The sequence below is a fragment of the Nannobrachium achirus genome (assembly GCF_963921795.1).
Source record: "Nannobrachium achirus genome assembly, chromosome: 23".
Lineage (NCBI taxonomy): Eukaryota > Metazoa > Chordata > Actinopteri > Myctophiformes > Myctophidae > Nannobrachium > Nannobrachium achirus.
The window spans coordinates 12,386,100-12,411,427 of NC_137830.1; the positions used below are offsets into that span (position 1 = coordinate 12,386,100).

General features: G+C 42.5%; 1 protein-coding gene across 3 annotated transcripts in view; it reads left to right on the forward strand.

Annotated features, from left to right (window-relative positions):
• braf (B-Raf proto-oncogene, serine/threonine kinase) overlaps window positions 1-18,027 on the forward strand; it is a gene marked incomplete at its 3' end in the record, with an annotated part of 54,045 nt that extends 36,018 nt beyond the window's left edge. For 2 of the 3 annotated variants that reach the window (XM_080754041.1, XM_080754042.1), the window contains exons 8-19: window positions 546-585; window positions 2,957-3,076; window positions 5,797-5,930; window positions 6,443-6,560; window positions 7,383-7,467; window positions 8,384-8,560; window positions 9,906-9,952; window positions 12,193-12,311; window positions 13,780-13,911; window positions 14,346-14,480; window positions 17,028-17,181; window positions 18,005-18,027. In XM_080754041.1, the coding sequence (XP_080610167.1) occupies window positions 546-585; window positions 2,957-3,076; window positions 5,797-5,930; window positions 6,443-6,560; window positions 7,383-7,467; window positions 8,384-8,560; window positions 9,906-9,952; window positions 12,193-12,311; window positions 13,780-13,911; window positions 14,346-14,480; window positions 17,028-17,181; window positions 18,005-18,027 (1,284 nt within the window). The remainder of the gene's footprint in view (window positions 1-545; window positions 586-2,956; window positions 3,077-5,796; window positions 5,931-6,442; window positions 6,561-7,382; window positions 7,468-8,383; window positions 8,561-9,905; window positions 9,953-12,192; window positions 12,312-13,779; window positions 13,912-14,345; window positions 14,481-17,027; window positions 17,182-18,004) is intronic. The other variant, XM_080754043.1, reaches the window with a different exon arrangement.
• Window positions 18,028-25,328: the final 7,301 nt, after the last annotated feature.

Below are 25,328 nucleotides of genomic sequence, written 5' to 3' on the forward strand. Positions count from 1 at the left end.
AAGCCACGCGAGGCATGTGGTTACCTGTATTTTATAACGGCTGAGAGCCACTCTTGTGGCTTATTGCTTCATTCAACAGGGGTCTGGGTACTCGGAGACCAAATCTTTTGTCATCGGTGTATGTGTGTTTATATCATTAGTTAAACCTGTGTGATTATTAGACCATAAATGGACAGTACAAAATAACGGCATAAGATACTAAACCATGGTAAGAACCTCAGCAGACATGTGGACATTGATATTTGTCCAGCATTCAAAAATCACAGTTGCTGTCGGGCAGACATCTTGTATCTCCATATTTGAATTTGTCTCTCTGTACATTAATGCGCTACTTTGTTGTACAGGAGTGTTGTGCAAAAAATACCCTATTGAGCTTGTAGATCTGCTGCAATGTTTTTGTACATTTTGGAAAGTTGTTAAGTTTGTCCCTGGATTGTATGCTATTGAACCAGTGAAAAGTATTAACAAGAGCTGGCTTCAAATATTATAAAGTAAAGTTTGGACATTTTCATAATTATTTAAATCGTTCTGTGTTTGATTTTCAGGACTTGATTGGAGATCATGGTTTACAGAGGTCAGACGGAGGTAAGAACGGCTTCATTTCTCCACTAGATGGCGTTGTCCCACCGTCCTGTCTGTCTGCTCTTTATTTTTCTATCCTCCACGGCCCTCGACGTTCAGCTAGTTCCGCTTTCTTTTTAAATCCTGCTTCCATCTCTCCTAACCCAGTGGTTCTCAAAGTGGGGTCCGGGGGGCGGGGGACCCCCAGAGGTCCTTTAGGGGAGTCCTTCAAGGGGTCCCCAGCAAAAGAAATGCATCAAAGTCAGTAACCACTTTTAACCCTACATCGCCCTTTTGAAAAAAGGCAATCTACAAGTCACATCACGTTGTAATGCAATGCGTTGTGAGCTCGTAGATATTTTTTCACAATATATATTTTCAAGTCAATTGAAGCCCTATTCATTTGCCAGATGTTCTCCCTGAAGTCTTTCCTTTTGAGACAGCTCTGCTAAAGCAGCTCAATAACACAAAAGCTTTAAGTGAAATCATTAACAAAAGGGGTGTGTGTTGTCGTTTGTTTTGTATTATTTCCACTGTAGTCCTTAACGTTGTAATGGTGTCCAGGCAAACGCACGCAATCACGCACGCACGCACGCACGCACGCACGCACGCACGCACGCACGCATTCAGAAAGAACGTGAGCATTTAGAGCATACAAGGGCAACTGCTGGCCCGGGGGCCACATGCGGCCCCCACCTTCACTTAATGCGGCCCGCAGGTTAATATCAGAATACTGATATATTATTGATTTCAGCTGTTACAATTCCAAACATGACCCGCTTTAATTCCGTCAGTCTATATTAGTAGCTTAATGACTATAGTATAGTCGTAATAAAATGTATTTTTTTATGTCCAATGTATTTGTATTTAGGTTCATAAAGTTAACATGAGTATATAACTAAATGTGTTTGAATTAAATCAAAATGTTACATTTCAGGATTCCAATTAAAAAATAACAAAAAAGTATTCAGGATTCCAATTCAAAAGAAGCAAAAATAGCTGATCTACAAGCTTTTGAGCTTGTAGATCGGCTATTTTTGCTTCTTTTGTATGAGATACTAGAATGACAAAGTAGGACGTAGCAATATGCATTGTGGCCCTCTGGAGTGAGTGTGGAAATATAGTGGCCCTCACCATCATCAAAGTTGCCCACCCCTGATTTAGAGTGTAACAATTTAAATGTAAACGCAGTCCTGCTCAGATGAGTGACTGGCAGGGGTCATCACCATGCCAGCTTGTGATGGGCGTTTTTATTTTGTCACGGACATACAAAATGAGTTTGATTTATTGATTACTTAAAGGTGATACACCATGCATTTAAAAAGTATTTATGTCATATTGTTTATGTCCCAAAAAACGTTTTTCAAAAGGTTTGAGGCTAAATTACCACTCCTGATTAGAGAGCCTCTCATTTTTGAATGGCTCTCAGAGCATTTTCAGCTGCAGTACCACCTTTGGCCTGAACTGCGCCAAAAGGCAAGCTCAGTATGCGCCAACGCGTTGTGAGCTTGTAGATCTGCTATTTTCACTATTTTTTAAATGTGTCATAAGATTCATTCATAATGCTTGGGGTCCCCGGGGGGTTTCATCGACATTACCTTTTTGGGTGGTGTACTCTGGCAGGGGCGTCACAAGGAGGGGGGGGGGGGGGGGGGGAGTGGGACTGAGTTACTAGGACCCAAGGTGGAGGGGCCTTGATTATTTTATACTTTAGCTATTGAAAAATAGCAGATATGCAAGCTCAGTAGATGCGAGCTTGTAGATATGCTATTTTTTAAAAGTCGTGAAAATGTGTGCAAATCGTTGAATGTATGTATTTTTTAAGCGAACATTTGTAACTCAAATTTTGCTTCTGGGGGGTCCCTGGAACTAAATATTTAGAGATGGGGGTTCGTGGCCAAATACATAGCATTTTGGGGGTCCTTCACATGAAAAAGCTTGAGCACCACTGACATAGAAACTTTTTTTTTTTTTTCAAAAAACTTTAGGATTTGAAAAATTCAAAGTCTTGCGCAAATTTTCACGATAGAAAAAAAATAGCACATCTACAAGCTCACAAGCTCTCACCGCGGCACTCGGTGCCGCGCTGTGAGCTTGTATATCTGCTATTTTTCAATAGTTAAAGCACAACAATAACGCGTAGTAATGCGTTCCCAGTCTAAATGGGTTGAACCCCCTCCCCCTATGAAGAACATTCATGGGGGGCCCCGCAGTGAATCCTTGTACCCCCAGGGCCCAGAATCTGGTGCGACACCCCTGGGCTCTGGCCTGGTTTTGGGTGTGAAGACTGTGAACCCCTGGTGCCGTGGGTGAGTTGGAAGACATGGCGGAGCAGCTGGACTTCAGGGCCTTCAGGGTGACCCTGTGTGTGTTGTCTCTCTCTTACCCCCTGCAGCCCCCCCGACCCAACCCGCCCGCTGCTTGAGGAGGCACCGAACGCGGACCTCAAGCCCCCTCCTATACTCCTACCCCAATGACATAGTCTTTGATTTTGAGCCCGAGCCTGTATTCCGAGGTAGCTAGGCCCTCTGTGTGTTGTGAGTGTGTGTGTGTGTTTGTGCGTGTCCTCTACACCCCCCCCCCTGCCACCCCCCTTACCCCTAACCTCAACCACCCTAAAGCCTGATTTATATTGCAAAAACGGCAGATCGGAAAGCTCGCGACGCAAGCTTTCCGATCTGCAGTTTTTCGGAAAATAAAACTCAGGCCTCGATCGCCTGCCTGCCCTCTGTGTCACATTCATCTGTGTGTTTGATCCTTGACTCTGACCTCACACTGACCTCTGACCTCACACGCTCTCTTGCTCTACCCCCCCCTCTTTCCCAAGCCTGTGGCCTGAACAGGAGGAAGTGTAGATTTCTGCAGATGTTCCCGTTTTATCCGTTTTGTAGGGGCCTGAGGCACAGAAGCTAATGTCCGTTTTGGCCAAAAGGGTGGGAGTGGAGACCCCAGTTTGAGTTAAAGAAGGTTACACTAGTTATTTGTTGGGGATGCTTGTGTGTCTCTTCTATAGTGAATCAAACTGTCTTTTAACCAATCTGTTGATACAATGTAAGCTAACACAAGTGTGGTAGCTGGAGGTGGGACTCCCTACTCTCTATTGAGACATTTTTAGATCATGTGACTAGGCCTGTCCTCTAAAAATCTACGAATCGACGCGTCGTTTTAAGCCCCCGGAATCGACGCCAATTGTTTGAGTCGAGCCGTCAAAAATATATTATTTTTTTATCACACCAGTTACTGTGGTGCGGTATGAGAGCGCTGGACTGTGACTGTCATGTAATTCTTATTGAGTCCATACTTCCTACTACTTGTAAACTAGACTTAAAAATAAAATCAGTTCACGTGACTTGAAAGTTGCCTTGATCATATGACAGGGAGCTCTTATTTTGAAGTTAACCGCTTGGAGAGGAAATGCGTCGACGTGTTGTTATTCTACTTGAGAGCTGGCCAAAGGATCAGCAGAGCCAGCGCGACGCGCTTTCACTTTCACTGCCGTGGGTGTGTGGTGGTTGGACTCAGGCTGAGGAATAGCGACGGGCAAACTGTTTTCTTTTTATTATCTCGCACCAGATCGGCAACATAGCTCTTTTGATACAGCAGCGCTGTGCTCTGAGAAAATACAACTTGTGGAAATAATACACGACATGCTGTCAAAGAGATGCATTATTCTCTCCTCCGTTGTTCTACTCTGCTCCACAATTCACAGTTACGCACGGCTGGACGCAATCTTATTGTCATTAATGTCCAGTGTCCACCGCTATCATGTCTCAATATGCACGGTAGTTCATGGATCTAATTCACTTTAAAGGCTTAAAACATATTGCTGTTTTATTGTATTACGTTGACGTGGTTTAAAAGCTTAAAGCACCACTTTTTTTTTTTTTACATAAACGATTCATCAACGCGTCAGATTAACCCCCGCGACTCGAGTCGACTTGATAAATCCTGCGTCGAGGACAGCCCTACATGTGACTGTGTAGGACACCTACTAGTAGACAAGTGGTATTGCCTAAAGCTCAATGCAGCATTCCGTCTTAAGCTCGCACCAGAAAATTCCGGGACTTCGAATGCTGGGAGGAAGAATATAAATCTTATGGATTTCACCACCTGTTTTTTCTTAATCCTTGAAGGGTATATTTTAAAATTCTGCCAGGTACCATGCTGAAATGTGTTCTCATGGTGTTAATTCTTAATGATTTCTTGCACCTACCCTTTCACTTAGTATACAGGAAAAAAAGACCCCCCAAAAAATCTTTTAAGTAGCATGTGAGGGGTCTAACTAGGGTTTTTTTTTGTGATTCCTTGGGCTAAAAACGGCCCACAAAACTTTGTGATGTAAATGTTTTGGCCTGAGGAATGTTTTTTGTGCAAAACATGCTTGCAATGGATTCAGAATCATGAAAAACCCCTAGTTGGACCTCTCACATGCTACTTAAAAAGATGTTTTTGGGGGCTCTTTTTTCCTGTATAGTAAGTGCATAGGTAGAAATCATTAAAAATGAACCCCATGAGAACATATTTCAGCTTGGTACCTGGCAGAATCTCAAAATATACCCTTCAAGGATTAAGAAAAAAAAGGTGGCGAAAAAAAAAATCCACCCTATGCGCGCGGACCCCCCTGTCCATCTAGACTACTAGGATCAGATCAAAGCAGATGCCGCCACATCACCTATCCCAGACGTTCTGTCCCTCACTGCATGTGGTGTATGACCTGACCTCACAACACAACACACTAGGGGTGCAACCATTAATCAAACTCATTGATTATGAAAAAAAAAAAAAAAATAGGCGATCTACAGTACTCACAAAGCACTGCGATGCGACACATTGTGAGCCTGGAGATTGTCTATTTTCGATATTTTTTGCATGACACCTTTTGTGCGACAAAGTCTAACATAATGCGCTTCTCAATTATTCTAAGTAATCGATAGAATCATCTCTAAGAAATGAATGGATCGTTGCAGCCCTACAACACACCGCAGACACAGCAGACCACCCCACACGCCCCCTCCACCCACCCAGACACAGAAGTTTTCCCTCTCTTTCTTTCACTCCCTCACTTTTCTCACCGTCTTTTTGAACTCCCTTTCCAGTCGATCTTGCCAGTTTAGTTTTTGTTTCTCTCTCTTTTCCCTCTCTCTCTCTCTCCTGTTAAACCATCCCTCTCTCTCCCGCCTCTGGAACCCTGGCCTTCTCTCTCTCTCTCTCTCTCTCTCTCTCTCTCTCTCTCAGGGTCCACGCCAGGGCTATCGGCCACGCCCCCCGCGTCCTTGCCCGGCTCGCTGACCAGCGTGAAGCCGCAGAAGTCGCCGTGCCCGCAGCGGGAGCGCAAGTCCTCGTCGTCGTCCGAGGATCGCAATAAGATGGTGAGCGGTGGGGCTGTCACGGTTATGACATTTTACGTGACGATTAATTGTCACTCGAATAATTGCGATTGACGATTTAATTGTGTTTTTGTCGTTGACATTTACATTTCTGTTTGGTTTTTAGGCTTTGAAGTTGCACATGGCAATCATGACACATAACCTAAATATACAAAGAAATTACTGACATATTTGACAATTTTATACTTAAAAAAGAACATTGATAGTGGAAATAACCGATCTACAAGCTTGTAGATCTGCTATTTCCACTATTCTTTACTTTAAAAAAATATCTATGAAAATGTTTCAACATGGACGATTATGAAAAATAATGGCGATTATGTCAAATAATGGCGATTATGTCAAATAATTGCGATTAGACGATTATGTAATAATTGTGACAGCCCTAATTGAGGGCAGTTCGACGTTTAAAAAAAAACCTCACATGTCAGTGCCAGTTGGCCCTGAAGTGTACAATGGGATTCGTGCTGACTGGCTTCTTTTGGCCCGAACAGAAAAGCCTGGGGAGAAGAGACTCCAGCGACGACTGGGAGATTCCCGAGGGTCAGATCACGCTAGGCCAGAGGATAGGCTCTGGATCCTTTGGAACCGTCTACAAGGGAAAGTGGCACGGTACGTCTGACCTCAGAACGATGCCGAAGAAACACAATGTTTGTGATCATCTTTTTACGTAATGCTCCACCAGAGTGTCGAGCAAAAGTAGGGAAATCAGCTGATCTACAAGCTCACGACGTATCGCGGCCCGCTGCGAGCCTCTGGATCGGCTGTTTTCACAATTTCTGAAAGCTTTCGTTACGTTTTCCTGAATTGTACACGGAGTAAAAGGTTTCCACCCGGCAGCGACGACATAGATATTAACCCATTTAGGCCTAGAATTATTGAATGCTTTAACTATTGAAAAATAGCAGATATACAAGCTCACAGCGCGGCACCGAGGTGCCGCGCTGCGAGCTTGTAGATCTGCTATTTTTGAAAAATCTTGAAAATGTGCGCAACTTTTTCAAAATATATTTTTCAAAGTAAACTTTTGTATCAATCGCCGCTTCTGGGGGGGGGGGGGGGGTCCCTGGAACAACATATTTTGATATGGGGGTCTGTGGCCAAATAAATGTAATTTGGGGGGGTCCTTGACATGAAAAGGTTTGAGAGCCAGTGATTTAGAGGAGGGATTTAGAAGTCGGGTCAAAGATATTCAAAGACTTGCACACATTTTCACGATTTTTCAAAAAATAGCAGATCTACAAGCTCGCAGCGCGGCACTCGGTGCCGCGCTGTGAGCTTGTATATCTGCTATTTTTCAATAGTTAAAGCATAAAATAATGGTTAAAGTGGTTAAAATCGAACGCGACCCGGGCTCGTTCCATGGCTTTGAGGGTTAATATCCACAAGTCTCGTGTGTGAAAGTTGGTCCTGAGTGTTTCCATCCTCTCACAGGTGATGTTGCGGTAAAGATGTTGAATGTCACCGCTCCCACGCCTCAGCAACTCCAGGCTTTCAAGAATGAAGTGGGAGTCCTCAGGTATACGTCATCATTATCCTTCTGAGGGCGAACGTCCAGCAAAAACGGAACATCTAAGAGCTCGCAGCGCTTTGCAAGCTTGTAGATCGGCCGGCGTTCGGTGAAGAGATTTGGTGTAGAGGCAAATACTAGAGCAGTGGTTCTCAACCTGTGGGTCGGTTATTTTGGGGGGTTCCAAAATTATTTTGGGGGGTCCCCAGATGATTAACTTAATGCGCAGCATTGTTTTCTCTCTCAGCAGTAAACAAACCAACATAAACCAACATAAAGTTTAAGTGTATGGAGGGTATCTGCACATTTCTAAAGTCACAATTGAAGGACTTTTTAATACCTCTAAAATGACAAATTAAACCTTGGCCAAATTGTCAAATATTAGAGGCAGAAATTGAAAAGATATCCGATCTACATGCTCACAACGAGCATGTAGATCTGCTATTTTCACAATACAACAAAATATAATGCCTCAACTCTTAGTGCTCATCATATCAGCGCGCGCTAAAAGCAGTAATTTCTCAAAAAGATTATGGCACTTGTCTACATGTACTACATACAGTACAAATGCATATTTTTGTCGTGCATTGCATTGCAAATCTTTTGGTGTTGAATGGTTTGGATGAGTTAAATGCAGAGGGCTCAATTCCGTGTAATGTGTACATGTACAGTACTTAGCGGTAGAAAACGTTTAAGTTAAAACCCATTTAGATCGGGTGCACATTATTGTGTAAATTTGAGTTAACAAACGTTCGCTTTGAAAAAACATATATTCAAAGATTTGCACACATTTTCACGACTTTTTCAAAAATAGCAGATCTACAAGCTCGCAGCGCGGCACTCGGTGCCGCGCTGTGAGCTTGTATATCTGCTATTTTTCACTGGTTAAAGCATTCAATAATTCTAGGCCTCTGTCCCCCGCCAGGAAAACGCGTCATGTGAACATCCTCCTGTTCATGGGTTACACCACCAAGCCTCAGCTGGCCATCGTGACCCAGTGGTGTGAGGGCTCCAGCCTCTATCACCACCTGCACATCATCGAGACCAAGTTCGAGATGATCAAGCTCATCGACATCGCCCGGCAGACCGCGCAGGGCATGGAGTGAGTGGGCACTCGCTTATGCACATGTGCACACACTGGGGCATTCACCAAATATTCGAATATTCGAATATCAAAGTCACTATTCGACGTTGTTCACCGAAGTCGAATATTCGCTTATTTTTTTTATTGTTTTCTCTTTAAAAAATGTATAGTTTATAAAGCTTGGCTAGATAGGAAGTCAGAAGAATGAGTTGTCAATGCCCCTGGTGGATGAATTTGTTAATGCTCTATACCAGGGGTTCTCAAACCTTTTTAGGCCGTGACCCCCAAAATAAACATATTTGAACTGTGGACCCCACCCTGACAAGCACTTGGAATTGCAGGTATTAATGTGACTCGGTTCCACAGATATATATTGTGAAAATAGCAGATCTACATGCTCTACATGTAGATCGGCTATTTTCACAATGTTTGCCTCTTGCTTACTTAATATTTGACAGTTTGGCCAGTCCTGTAGAATATTTGACTATTCGAATACTTTGAGGTAGAATAATTCTAATACTAAAAAACACTATTCGTGAATGCCCTAGTGCACACACTCATGAACACACGCGCAGCAGACGCATACACACAAACACATGGACACCAATTCTGTCTGAATCAACAGCAGCTTAACCTCTTCAACCCTAGGCATCCATATTCTGGGGGGAATATTAGCCAAAAGTACAAGGTTCAAGGTTCAAGGTTCAATTTTATTTGTCTCCCAGGGGAGAAATTTGTCTTGGAGACAGAGTCACAGCTGCATACATATAAACACTTAACAGAAAAAACAAAAAAAAGAAACTCAAAAACAAGACAAACAAAAAATACACATACATCCCATAGAGCCTCTCCTCAATTAGTTATGTGTCTATCATTTAGTAGCCGATCTACAAGTGTTGTTGGCTTCTAGATCATCTATTTTTGGCAAAGAGATGTAGTGTAGGCCGAGATGGAATAAGTGGTCCAAGTACAGAGCCAAATCGGGTCAAGTTAGACGTGGTTTATGTGGCTAAATGAAGACCAAATGTAGGCACTAAATAGTGAACTCATATAATTGAATAAATGATTAAAAATAAATTAGATCATTTTCTCAAATCAGAAGATGCTTTGTCTCCACAATTATAACATTTGAACCCCAGTAACAGTTTTTCACTTAAACAAAAATAAACGGAAACATATATATGGACATTTCCTGCCTGGATGTCCTGTTTTATTTTTGTCTTTCGATTATAGCTCATCATGGTCTGACAATTCTCTCACATTAGCTGTTAGTGTGAGTCTGGTTGTATCATTTCATGCAAGTGAACTATTAAGTATTGCTGTTCTGCTAACGTTTTGTCTTCTGCGATTCTTTTCTCCACAGTTACCTTCATGCCAAATCCATCATCCATAGAGATCTGAAGAGTAACAGTATCCTTTTCAAACGAGTTACTTCAACCAACTTGGGTTCTCGATACAGTAGAGCAGTGGTTCTCAAAGTGACTGCAGTACTGGTCCAACAACTGCTTGGAACCAACTGCTATGTAATCAGTTTTGCAGGTAGCAACAGTAGGGATGGGACGATATGAAAATTTCATATCACGATTATTGACAAAATAAATCGCGATTTTCACGATAATCAAGATCCATTATCTTGCGGCGGAACATTTGCCAAAAAATAGAAGTACATATTATAAATACCTTTTACCAATTATAGAGGGTTTAAGTGGTTCCGGATATGCATAAGCTCATTTATATGTATCCAAAATGACTGTCCATTGGGTTAATTAGGCAGAAATGCCTCTGTTGTCCAGTTTCCCCAGCAGAACCCAGCAGCCCTCATTACATAGAGTGGAGCCAATAAGCCCATGGCTTTTACACTATTTGTTGCGGTCAAACGTGTTTCATGAATGTGTTACTAGTTGTCATTACAAACACATCAATGCCTTGGTTGTCCCACGCAAGCCGCCACAGTCTCATAAATCATGTTTTGGGATGAGCATTCGGCACAACTGTCTTATCAAAGTGACTGTACTGGCCAATCACAGCGTGTCCTTTCCGGGACTTGGCAAAACACATGACAGCATAACATCTGTTTAGAAGAGTTTGGCGTCTCGTGTGGGACAACGATGGCATGGATGCGAGGATGTGTGTAATGGCAACTAATAACAGATTGATAAAAGAAAAACACAATTTTGACCACAACAAATGGCCTGAAGCACATCACTGATCCTGTGCTGTACCCGCTGCAGTTCGCGTACAGAGCGAATAGATCCACGGAGGACGCCGTGAACATGGCTCTGCACTACACACTAGAACATCTGGACACCGCCGGCAGCTATGCCAGGATCCTGTTTGTCGACTTCAGTTCGGCCTTCAACACCATCCTACCATCTATCCTGGAGCACCAGCTATCCCTGCTGCAAGTGCCGGCCTCCACTTGCAGGTGGATTACGGACTTTCTACCAAAAGGTCTCAGCAGGTGAAGCTGGGGAAGAGCAATGTCCAGCTCTAGGTCCACCAGCACTGGTTCCCCGCAGGGCTGTGTCCTGTCCCCACTACTGTTCTCCCTGTACACCAACAGCTGTGTTTCCCTCCACCCGTCGGTCAAGCTCCTCAAGTTTGCGGACGACACCACCTTGGTGGGCCTCATCTCCAAGGGGGACGAGTCGGCCTACAGGAGGGACATCGAGCGGCTGCGGAGTTGGTGTAGCTGCAACAACCTGGAGATAAATTCCCTTAAGACAGTGGAGCTGGTGGTGGATTTCCGGAGGCACCCAGGTGAACTCTGTGGAGTCATGGGTGTGATCATCTCCCGGGACCTGAAGTGGGAACTTAACATCATGGCCCTCCTGAAAAAGGCCCAGCAGAGGATGTACTTCCTTCGACATATGAGGAAATACAGACTGTCGAGGTCCATGATGACCCAGTTTTATACGGCCATCATTGAGTCCATCCTCACGCACTCATCACCTGGTTCCCCGCTGCAGCTGCAAAAGATGTCGTCAAGCTGCAGCGGTGATAAGCTCTGCGGAGAGAGTGATTGGTCGTCCCCTGCCCTCCCTCAAGTCCCTGCACGACTCCAGGGCGCTGAGGAGGGCAAGAAAGATCATGGCCGACCCCTCCCACCCTGGCCACGGCCTCCTCACCCTGCTCCCCTCTGGGAGAAGGATGCGGCTGCTGAAGGCCACGACAGAGCGCCACAGACTCAGTTTTTTCCCCTCAGCCGCCAGGCTGCTCACTGACTCTGGCTTCCCTTCTTCCCCTGCCCCTTAGTGAAACCAGCAATATGTCTATGTTGCACTACTGAACACTACTGCACTTTATATTGATTTATTTTCTTGCACGGTGTTGTTTTGTGTTTGTCGATTTTATGTTATATGTGGAAAAAAAGGAACTTAATGCACACATGTAATATGCCAAAACAAATTTCTATGTGTATTACACAATGGCAAATAAAGGAATCTGAATAAAAGCTTATGGGCTCCACTCTATGCTACGAGGGCTGTTAGGTTCTGCGGGGGAAACTGGACAACAGGGGCATTTCTGCCTAATAGACCCGATGGACAGTAATTTTGGATCAAAAGAAGTAGGAAAATGAGCCTAGATGTTATTTAGGGCGGAGTTGTCCTTTAAGGGAAGGAGTTCTCCTTGACTTGCACCCTTCCCAGATATTTTCCTCCACGAGGACCTGACGGTGAAGATCGGGGACTTCGGCCTGGCCACAGTGAAGTCCCGCTGGAGTGGATCGCACCAGTTTGAACAGCTCTCTGGCTCCATCCTGTGGATGGTGAGTGCACCAGTTTGAACAGCTCTCTGGCTCCATCCTGTGGATGGTGAGTGCACCAGTTTGAACAGCTCTCTGGCTCCATCCTGTGGATGGTGAGTGCACCAGTGTAGTTGTGCACAGTGCAGTGACATACCGACTTGCACATGGACCACACAGTTAGTCCATGGGCCAGACGAGTTGTCGGTATCAAAAAGGTGGCAAAGGTTATCATGCATTTTATAAAAGCTCTATATCTGTAGATTATATTTTGGTATGATAACCCTTTCTTAGACACAGCTAAATTGGTGTTATCAGCCGCTAGAGTTGGTGTCCCATTAACTTTACAATACAGGAAAGAAAAGCTAAAAATTAATATGCTTTAAGTAGCATAAGAGGAGTCAAACTAGGGGGTTTTCATGATGCTGAATCCATTGCAAGCATCTGTTTTGCACAAAAAACATTCCTGAGGCTAAAACAGCCCCCACAAAAGTGTGAAAAGTTATGACTCATCACTTTTCATCACTAAACCATAGTCTTGTAGGACAGTTTATAGCCCAAGGAATGTTTTTTGTGCAAAACAGATGCTTGCAATGGATTCAGCATCATGAACACCCCCTAGTTTGACCCCTCTTATGCTACTTAAAGCAGATTCATTTTTAGCTTTTTTTCCCTGTAATGTAAAGTTAATGGGACACCAACTCTAGCGGCTGATAACACCAATTTAGCTGTGTCTCAGAAAGGGTTATCATACCAAAATATAATCTACAGATATAGAGCTTTTATAAAATGCATGGTAACCTTTGCCACCTTTTTGATACCGACAACTCGTCTGGCCCATGGACTAAGTGGGTGCTGGGTTAAAAGTAGAACACAGTTTAAAGATAGAAGCAGCACACCTGGCTGTGGCGTAGACTACTTTATTCAGCACCAAAAAGACTATCAGTGAATGTAGATACAGTATATTTCCTGAAGGAAGCACTTGTCTTGAAGTAAAGAAATGAATAATAATCCATTGGAAAGTTCTATTCAAAGAACACACTTAAAATATTAACTTTTAATCGTGCTCTGTCTCATCTTATCATTTTTCTCTTGAAGTTGAGTAATTCATGTGAGAAATATCCATATTGTACCCTGTATCAAAGAGAACCTCCTCCTTCATGTATTATTGTCAAGAAAGCTCTCGCGAACGCAAGAGCTTTCTATTAATAATAGAACTGGACTACTTTCATGACATGGAAGTACTGTACATTTTTCAATATGATGTGCATGATCTTTTTTTTGTGTGTGATCAAGGATTCCACTGACTGAAGTGAAACGTACACATCGGCTATTTTCCACAATGTTTTGAAAATGTACGAACATTTTTCAACATAGAAACGATGAGGACGATTATCCAAACATGATTTTGAATACCCCAAATAATGTCCATTAGGAGATTACGTTATGATTGTGAGTGACATTGTGTGATGTGTCTGTCCCCTGTCCGCAGGCCCCAGAAGTAATCCGGCTGCAGGACAAGAACCCGTACAGCTTCCAGTCTGACGTCTATGCCTTCGGTATCGTCCTGTATGAGCTGATGTCAGGAGTACTGCCCTACTCCAACATCAACAACAGAGACCAGGTACCAGCTCCATTACAATGTCCAAATAACCATGAGGATCAACCATGATAATTGTTGCCGCCCAATTTTACAGCCAGTGATTGAATACTTTTTGTTGGTTATTGATTGATTAGTATTGGTCATCAATGTAAACGGCACGTGGTACAGTCTAGACATTAACAACTTGGGTGCCAAACTCGTTCAGTAATGAGTTAAGGCCACTAGGGGTCACCCTGTCAAAAGGAGTTGTCTCGTTCATGAACGAGACAACAAGGGGTTAACTGGTACAGCTCTACGTGCATGCTGTAACCTGTGAATGACCCTAGTCCATACGTCACCCCGTAGCTCAGAGAGAGAGAGAAAATGGATGCTCTAGGCTGCATTGATTTCTATTCGTAACTCAGTCCCACTTTTCCCCCTCTTGTGACGCCCCCTTGTGACTCCCCTGCTCGCAGATCATCTTCATGGTGGGAAGAGGTTACCTGTCCCCAGACCTGAGCAAGGTGCGGAGCAACTGTCCCAAGGCCATGAGGAGGCTGATGGCCGACTGTCTGAAGAAGAAGAGAGAGGAGCGACCGCTCTTTCCTCAAGTAAGAAGCAAACATTCGCAGAAATTAGTAGATCTAAGAGCTCACAACCCTTTCGCTCTTTGCATGCAGCTGGTGTGAATTTAAACACTTGAACAACTGCATGCCGGTTCTGGGGGGAACGTTTGTCAGAATTCAGAAATGGGCAATCGACAAGCCTTAGATCACCAATATTTGGCAAGGAGATTTGGAGCACACTGTGTACACCGAGTACACTGTACTTGAACCAAAGGCGGTGCACGTACATTTGGATAGATACTGTAGAGTTCCTCAATGCCTTTATTGATAATAATCCAGGTGCCAGAGACGGCACAGCAGTAAAAGCTACAGACACAGGGCAACAGGTACAGAAGAATAACATCACAATAAAGACACGCTCAAAACAAATATGAATAAAGTACATGCCCTGTATACACAGATGCAGACACAGTTGCAACTCCCGTTATCTCTTACTAGGAATATTTTGAAGTGATTCAACATAAAGCTTAGAGGTGTGATGTATGGGTAACCGGCCTGTTTGAAGAGAACTGTTCAGTGATATACAGAACACATTACGTTTGGCCACCACCACCAGATGGTGTCGGAGTGTTACAAATTGAAAACCTGGTCCTTAAATAGTGGAAGATAAAAAAGTGGTGCCTTCTTTATATTGGAGTCACTTTCAACCTGGCTTCCCTGTTTTATTTATGTCATAGGCACATTGTGAGCTTGTAGATCTGCTGTTTCACAATTTGTGAATTGCCTTTTCTGCACAATGAACAATGAAAAAAAAAAACAGACATGGGGTCTCGGTGCAGCAAAACACAAATGTAAACAACACTCAATGCAGGGCAGCATAGTGTAACGGTTCAATGGTAGGTAGGTAAATGAGAGTAGCTAATGTAATAAAGATTCAAATAATGTTTCATTACACTGTAAGAAACATTATTAACACACGCAGTATACAGATATCTGAGCAGATATTGCCTACTATTGAATTCAAATGCAGTTTATCAAGTATTCAAATATTAAAATCGGTGGTTACCAACCTTTTTTCCCAATGCTGTTTTTCAAACATGTTAACCACCTAAACCTTACAATATTATAGTTCCTATATATTAGTGAAAATAGCCGATCCACAGGCTCACAGCGTTTTGAGCTTGTCAATCGGCTTCCTTCGCAATTTGTGAATAAAGTACATAAAGTACTCTTTTTGATAACACAATGACCCCAAAAATGCAAGTTATGATTGTGTGTAACATATTAAAAATGTTGGATTACCTCCAAACAGACAAAAATAGAATAAAACTGGGAAAGCGTCTGTGTCATTTGAGATTTTAGCTTTGACTACAAAGATAGCAGATTTATAAGTTCCCCGGCCTGTCACTTTGTGCCGCGCTGCAAGCTTTTACATCTGCTATTTTTGCTGAAAGTTTGAGAACTACTGATTTTAGAAGGCATTTGTAGAATCAGCCTCAGGTCGACTGGTTGCGGAAATATGAGAGGGATATGAGAGATGGGGGCGGCATAGCTCAGGGGTAGAGAAACTGTTATTAGAGCACGAAGGGTTCCCAGTTCGAATCCGGGCTCCCCCTGAGTTAATTTCGAAGAGTCCTTGAGCAAGACTCTGAACCCCTAGTTGCTCCCGGTGAGTAGGTTGGTGCCTTGCATGGTGTCCTCCACCACCGGTGTATGAATGTGTGTGTGAATGGGTGAATGTAATGCACAATCTATGTAAAGTGCCTTGGATAAAAGCGCTATATAAATGCACCATTTACCATGTTTTACTTCTGTCGGGAGGGCTAAAAGATCAGTGGTGGAAAAAGTACTCACATATTGTCCTTGAGTAAAAGTATCAATACTGCACTGTAGATGTACTCCATTACAAATAAACATCCAGAATTCAAAATGTACTTGAGTAAAAGTATGAAAGTATTGGCATCAAAATGTACTTAAAGTACCAAAAGTAAAAGTACAAAATGTTTGAAAATAGCTGATCTACAAGCTCACAACGCGTTGCGAGCTTGTAGATCAGCTATTTTCAAATAGCCAAGGTATCCACCTGTTTCTGCGGGAGTTTACTGGAGATTATTTGGACCCGTTTGGACCACACTTCCGGTTTAACAGCAGATATACAAGCTCACGTCGCGTCGCAGATGCAACCATTGTGAGCTTGTAAATCACACTCGGCTGTAGCGCCGGAAGCTCGGTACAGCGTCTGCGCAATGCACTATGGGGCGTTGGAAAGTTGTGGATAGAATAGGGCTAAAGTGATTTAATGTATGTTTTATAATATGATTTATATCTGCAAAAGTAACTAAGTAAATGTAATGAAGTAAATTTCAATATTTGGATCTGAGATGTAGTGGTGTAGAAGTAAAAGTATTGGAAATACTCAAGTAATGTACAAATACCCAAAAAATTGTACTCAATTACATTACTTAAGTACATTTGCTTAGTTACATTACACCAATGTAAAAGATTGATTAATGTTGATGATTTTGACCATTGACCCATGTGCGTTTGTTTTCCCACTGTTTTTTTTCTTTTCTTTTTCTTCTCTTCCTCCAGCTCTTGGCGTCTATTGAGCTGCTGGCTCGCTCTTTACCCAAGATCCACCGCAGTGCATCGGAGCCCTCGTTGAACCGGGCCGGGTTCCAGACGGAGGATTTTAGCCTGTACGCCTGCGCTTCACCCAAAACCCCCATACAGGCCGGCGGCTATGGTACACGCACGCTCACTCACACACACACACACACACACACACACACACACACACACACACACACACACACACACACACACACACACACACACACACACACACTAGGGATGGGACGATATGAACATTTCATATCTCGATTATTGTGACCAAAGATATCGCAATTTACGATTTTATCGCGATCATCAAATCCCCAACATCCATTATCCTGGGGTGGAACATTTGCCAGAAAATAGCAGATCTACAAGCTCACAACGCGTCGCAACGCGACGCGTTGTGATCTTGTAGATCGGCTATTTTTTGGCAAAGACATTTGATAGAGAGTGAAAAAGAGTAAGTATATTATAAGTACCTTTTACCAGTTACAGAGGGTTTAAGTGGTACCGGATAATGCAGTTCGGCAAATAAAAGGTGAATTGATCCCAGTGCATGACGGAGGACGATATCACGATAAACTAAATCTCCTTGATACGATTATCGTGAGTGTTTTTTTATCACGATAAACGATAATATCGCTTATCGTCCCATCCCTAACACACACACACACACACACACACACACACACACACACACACACACACACACACACGTCCAATTAGTCTCAAATATTAAACAGAGCAAATTGTCACAGATGGGGACATTGGATATAGGGGTTTGAACACAAGAGTACTTTAACATCTACCTCTAGATTGCTTGAGTCAGGCTGGGCAAGGCTGGGAATTGCCCAAACACTCAATTAAATGTTGACTCGTGCTTAAACTGCTGACTGATGGGCCTCTGGCTCTCTTCTGTTTCTTTCCTTCTTCTTTTTTTTTTTTCCTTGCAGGGGAATTTTCGGCGTTTAAATAAGGAAAGTAGAAAAAGTGCTGCAAAGATTCCACAAGTTCATTCCTCGTCACTTCTCAAAAAGTCTTGTGCTCCCTCGGTGGATTCATTCATTATCGGAAAAAAAGAAGAAAAAACCTTAAAAAACTAAAACTAAAAAACAAACAAACGTCAAGGTCAATCAAAGAAGCGAGTTCCTTTTTTTTGACCGAGCACTCTCTGGTGAGCGAACCACTGAAGCCTGCCACCAAACTACATTGAATCAGAAAAAGACAGCTTGAAAGAAACACACAAGGGGTGGGGGTGGGGGGGGTGGGATGACACACGCATATAATAAAATGACACCAAAACGAAGACACTAAGATTATCCATACCAAACCAGTTTGAGGAGATGGTTGAACTCCGTGGATCGACTGAGCACCGCGTCATGCTAGCTCCATGGATGGATGGATGGACGGACGGACGGACGGACGGACGGATCTATTAAGGGGGGGGGAAAAGGATGTGAAATGGAGGTCCGTGGGTCAGGAGATGACCAGCCTTAGTGGGGAGGAGGTGGGGTTGGGGGCGGTGGAGGCCAGACCCGTGATGCGCCTCGTCGTCGTCGTCGTCGACTCCCCGGCTGAGAAGAGGGACGTTGGATGGTCGGTTTGGGCCACAACCGGGGCCACTGGAAACCGCACTTTGACTGACTGTGACTCCGAGGGCTTTTGAACCCCCCCCCCCCCCCCCCCCCGCCGATTGGCCCGCATCGGAACGAAAAGGCCCGTGATGGCGCGGCCGGCCACTCCCTGAAGTGTGCTGGGGGTCACCAGGGGTCGACCCTGTCAGAAGATGACTTGAAAGACTGATTTTTGTTTTCTTTTTTATTATTATAATTTTTTTTTTTTTTTTTGCAATTTTTCTTTTTCCTATTATTTCAGATTATTTGATAACCGGGGGGAATGCTGATGTTTTTTTTTTTTTTTTTTTTTTTGCCTTTCTCTGTTTGAATTTGAAGAGGAGACCTGAGCAGAGGAGAACTGAGCGGAGTTTACTTTTGTTTGTGGTGGTGTTGAGAGGAGTGCATTCCGTCCTGTGAACTAACTACAAAGCCACATTCTAAATGAATTCGCCTCACGCAGCACAGGACTGTACGCTTCCGAGGAGAGGTTTTTTTCTTTGTTGGCCTCGGCTCTCTCTGTTTGAATGAGACAGCTGACCAAACCCCTCCAGTACTGTAATCTTTGCCTTCTCTATTTTTGCCTCTGCCGAAACCTACACCTAAAAAGGTTTGACCGCGACCGCTTTGATTCACGCCAAGATATTAGTCGCTCAAATCATAATCCCATCTTTTTTTGTCACATTCATATGAAAACTAAAAAGAGAGATGCCATTTCTTTTTCTTCTTTCCCCCCCAAAATAGGAAACACTTTTTTTCTGGCCTGTTGCTTTACTTAAAGTGAACGGTCCCTTCCCACAGAGGCCGAATGAAGATCCTCCTATTTATTGGGGGGAGGACAAATGCAACGATACAAAGAAGAGGGGATTCCTCGCTCCCGCTGGTCAGAGAGAAGCTTCTACAGAAGTTGTCGAGGTTTTTATTTTTATTTTATATATAGCAGCTGCTCACCCCCAGGGTTTACATTGCATTCCGCCGTAAGTAGCGCTTACTAGTGGCTTCTCTGTCATTTTGGCTGTACCAGCAGGGTTAGTTCACAACATAATGATATCAGATTATGCGATAAAATCTTCCTTTACTTTAGGGCTGGGCGATATGACTTCAAATCAGTATCACGGTTATTTCAAACTTTTGCCTCGATTAAGAACTAATGAAATTATATCATGTCTTTTTAAATGGAGAAAATAAGCTGAGCTTGAGCTTTTTTTGGGGGCTATTTTCACGATTTTTGTACGCCACCATTGTCCTATGAAGTATAATAACGGAGTAAGTGGTTAATAAGTATAGTATATATATATATATATATATATATATATATATATATACAGTATATATATATAACATACCTGCTGCTTGATTATTCGATTAACCTACATGAGCAAGATTAAGTCGGTTATTTGTTCTAAATATCTCTCTCTATATTTTTGATTAATTGCCCAGCCCTATTTTTCTCCTTTCTTTTGGGCCACCAAACCCCCTCCACAAGCCTCAGATTCTTTTGCTAACGCCAAGTGCATGTTGTCTCATTGTGGTGTAGTTTTCTTTTTTCTTTCTTTCTCGTGGCTTTAATATTGCACTCAGCTCAAAACCGAGAAGTTGATCGTTGCGCCTTCTTGACTGAAAGGGCCTGCAACTTACCTGCTGAAACGACCTTGACCTTCTGGCATGAAGGTCGGAAATCCTCCTTCAGTCACATAGTAGTTCCTTTATAAATATACACACGCACCTGTACTTTTTTTTTTCTCGTTTTCATTCCAATGTGTGTTTCAAGGGTTGTAGGTATTTTACAGTTTTTGATTTTATTTTGTTGTTTTGGCTTTTGTTCTGTTGACAGGCAGGCCTGCGGATATTTACTTATTTATGTGAAATTTATTTTACTGATATTTCTTTGTGTTGATGGTTTTTGTTTTCAAAAGCGCTTTATTTTAAGCTATCAGTCTTTTCTTTTTAATGCTTGTTTTTGGTCTTTTGTGACTCATGTACTTGCACTTTGTAGAGATGGATCGAAGCAAATGAGCGACTTGCCTTTTTTTATTGAATAAATTGTGACACGGCTGTCATACTGAGTTGATGACACCCCCCCCCCCCCCCCCCCCCCCAAATTCACTTTTTCTAATGCATGATTCATCTTGCAAAAAGCCGAACTGTGAATCGTAGTGCTTGGAAGAGCAAAGTGTAGGCTAAGATCTTCACATTCACTCCTTTCTTTAGAAAAGCCTCCTGCAGCCTTAACAGTGTTTCTAAAACATACCGTGTTTTAAGTGATCATAATAGACCATGGGATTGACATGTTCCCTTTGTTTAGAGTAACCAAACCTAAATTTAAGTTGAGCCTAAAACCCTGCTGGTGAAAAGCAGGATACTTTAATTTCTCTGCTGCTATTTGCTGGATTTGGTGCCAGGCAATAATGGCAGGCAGATGTCCAGTTCATTACCCTCTTCTCACCACTAGATGTCAGTATTCACACAGTTTTTGGTCTTTGGTTAAAGTCTGGGGGACTAGATCATCAGAAGTGGTTCTCAAAGTGGGGCCCGGGGACCCACAGGGGGTCCTTGAGTGTAGTTCCAGAGAGGTCCCCAGCTAAATAAAGTTGTGAGGTTGTAGATCGGGCTATTTCCAAATATTCAATGTATATCCACCTGTTTCCGCGAGAATTTACTGTAGCATTATTTGCGGGACACTTCCGGTTAACAGCAGACATACAAGCTCGCGTCGCGTCGCAGATGCAACCGTTGTGAGCTTGTAGATCACTCTCGGCTGTGGCGCCGGAAGCTGCCTGCACATTCTGTGCAGTGCACGATGGGACGTTGGAAAGTTGTGGATAGGGTTAACCCATTTAGGCCTGAACACATTATGACGCAATATTTTATGCTTTAACTATTGAAAAATAGCAGATATACAACCTCACAGCGCGGCACCGAGTGCCGCGCTGCGAGCTTGTAGATCTGCTATTTTTGAAAAATCGTGAAAATTAGAATTTTGACCCGATTCTATAAGTGTCTTTTGAATCCTTCTAAGGTTTTTGGAAAAACTATGTCAGCAATCTGGCCAGCCATCGTCAAAGAAAAGGTCCTTTTCACTTAACTGGAGCTCAGTTAGTCTGTTCTTGAGAGACTGCTATGTCAGTGGTGCTCAAACCTTTTCATGTGAAGGACCCCCAAAATGATATGTATTTGGCCACGGACCCTCATTTCAAAATATCTAGTTCCAGGGACCACCCAGAAGCAAAATTTGAGTTACAAACGTTCGCTTTGAAAATACATATATTCAAAGATTTGCAAACATTTTCACGACTTTTTTCAAAAATAGCAGATCTACAAGCTCGCAGCGCGGCACTCGGTGCCGCGCTGTGAGCTTGTATATCTGCTATTTTTCACTGGTTAAAGCATTCAATAATTCTTAGGCCTAAATGGGTTAAAATGGCAGATTCTGATGATGTACAGTACCAACCCCCTGGAAACCCCTCGTGGACCCCACTTTGAGAACCCCCGGATCAGAGGAAGAAATAACACTCACAGATTTAATCGGAGACCATTCATACTAATGCCATACAACGACCGAGTTTATATCTTTTCTTATTTTTTGAATTCCACGTAATAGTCGCACTATCCCATTCACACATGGGCTGCCATGGGGTCCAAATGGGGGTCCACCCTTGTGTTGGTCTATAACCAAGTGTACCGCCGACCCTTGCGGGATCCATTTGGATCCGTTTATAAGACTCTGAGGGTCCTATTTTACGCATCTTTATTACCAAGTCTTATGTCTTAACTTAAGATGCGCAAAATAGGGCCCTTAGAGTGAAATCAACACTGAGGATTTTTACATTGTAGTTTGGGGGTCTCGGAGATTTTAAAACATGAAATCTAATGTGATTCTCAACTTTTTTTTTATTTATTTCAAGGATGTCCAATGATGTCCAGACTTTGAGAAACGGTATGCCATCGCTCTGTATAGTGGTCCTGTGTTGCACATTGTAAGAATGGTCTGATTTCGTCTAATATAGGAAAATAAACATACATTTAAGTGACGCATTTAATAGGGATGCACTGAAAGGAAAATTCTTGGCCAATACCGAATATGGGAAACCGAATAGCCGAATTCTTAATTATATATATATATATATATATATATATATATATATATATATATATATATATTCTTTTTTACAATTTCTGTCATGGCTGTGCCTCTGTTGTAGACCTACATGATTATGGCAAAAAGTATAAGGGTCCATATTGAGTTATTTAAAATATTATATGTATTTATTGTGTAGAATTATTTATTTACTTTTGTGTAGTAAATTTGTCATAAAAGACTGTCTCAAAATATTAACATGCCATACAATTGAATTATTGCATAATAAAGAAATATCAATGTAAAAAATAAAATAATTGATTACAATATATATATATATATATATATATATATATATACATATACATATATATATATATATATTGGCCTATATATATATATATATATATATATATATATATATATATTCAATAGCCTATACATTATTCGGTAGTCTTCGGTATTCTGTATTCGGTATTAGGTACTACATGCGTTTTTTGGCAATATTCATCCGATTATTTTTGGTGGCCGAATATTCGGTGCATCCCTACCATTTAATACAGTAATGATCCAGCCAAGAGCTCAGCACCAGACATTATGTCCTAGAATACCACACAGGAGGTATCCTAACGCTGCCTTGAACATGTATGTATGTAAATTAATTTCCCTCCCAAGTTGAGGGAAAGACGTGTAAAGTGACCTGGTTTCTTATATCCTCGGCTCCCAACCGGGGTCCTCGCTCTTTAGCAGTCCCTTTTTTTGTCGCGAGTGTACGAAATGAGGATTTAAAACGGTAAATGACTTAAAATAAAAGTGCTGTATTTAGTTTTCCTTTTAGAGATGTTTTTTTTTTTCTTTGTGAGAATGCTGTTACAAGAGGTTTTAATTGGAAATGCTACAATGTGTTTTTTCTTTTTTTTTTCTTTTTTTTTTTTTAAGCACTGCTCCGTAGAAGCTACTACAGACTACTCGGGTCTTCACTAAGGTTGGGATCTGGAACCGGTGGAACCGGATCCAACATTGAGGAACCGGACTCGGTTCCATCATGCTTGGAACCGGTTTTATGACTTAAAAGGTACATGTGCAGACAAATGCGTGTGTAGTGATGCGCTGGAGCGGGAATTGAACACCCCTCGCCCACTCGCCAGTCCAACACGCAAACCACTGTGCCAATAGAGGGTATGCGCGTGACATCATTCATCATCATACCCTGAACAGGGTTCCCACGGTCATGAAATTCCTGGAAATATTTTGAAATTAGATTTTCTTTTTCCAGTACTGGAAAAGTTTTGGAATTGATCAAGGGTCCTGGAAGGTCCTGGAAAAAAAAGCTATGCATTGTCTTTGGTTATTGATTTTGTTAATACCTCTGAAATGACAAATTAAGCATTGGCCAAATTGTCAAATATTAGAGGCAGAAATTGTGAAAATAGCTGATCTACATGCTCACAACGCGAGGCGTTGTGAGCATGCAGATCGGCTATTTTCATAATAAAACCGTGTTATACAAAATTCCTCAACTCTTAGTGTTCGTCAGGGTGCCGGGGTCCCCAGTTCAAATATGACTATTTCGGGGGTCACGGCCTGAAAAGGTTGAGAACCACTGGCATACACTACCTGTCTTTGGGCAATGCGCATAGGAGTAAGCGACTCGTTATTGAGCTGAATTATTGTTATATAGTCCTGGAATTTGGGTTAAATATTCTGGAAAAGTTTTGGAAATTAATTGGTAAAAATGTGTGGGAACCCTGCCTGAAGTTATGCGTGAACGCCTACTGAGTGGCAAAAAACTACTCTCTGGTCTTGACAGCCCATACATCCAAACAGAAAAGTCTTACCTGAATGCATTAAATGAGGTTAAATGAGGTTAAACTCACTTTGCCACTCGATTTGCGCTTCACTTTATGCATGCGCATACCATTTATAGAGCTGAGCTCGATTGGCAGGGCTGTTGCGGGTGGGTTTATTGGCTGGGGCTACAATCACCCCCTTGGTCTTTTGAAGCGTGTCCTCGCGCTTCGCACAAGCACACCGCGGACCGCCGCACACAATGTCTGCATATGGACTCACTTGCCCATGCGATTGGCTGGGGCTACACGTGCATAATGCATGATGGTCTTTGCTTTGTAAGAGGTGAAAGTTGAAAAGGTTCCAAAGTGGATCGTTATTGCCATAACATTGTCTTTGTTGTTATAGCTGGTGCAGAGGACGTAAAAAAAACTATACTGGCGCATTTATATTTCAAATAGTACAGTCAGCTGGTTAAGTGGACTTCACGTCTGCTATACAATTACAATACCAGTGGTTATTATTGTTATTATTATTTTCAAAGACCACCAGAGATTGTGCAAGTGGAACCAAATGTCCCCTATAAGGGCCCATTTGGAACCCCCTCAAGTAACCAGAGTGAGGTCCCTGGACCTCACTTTGAGAACCACTACAATAATATGTATGCAATATGCAACTGTATGATTGAATTTGTGTTGTTCAAAAAATTTAACAAATGCCAAAATCATATATTTAAATGAATATCGTCGCTGTCGGGCAGAATCCTCGTATCTCCAAGTTTCAAATTTGTATTTTTTT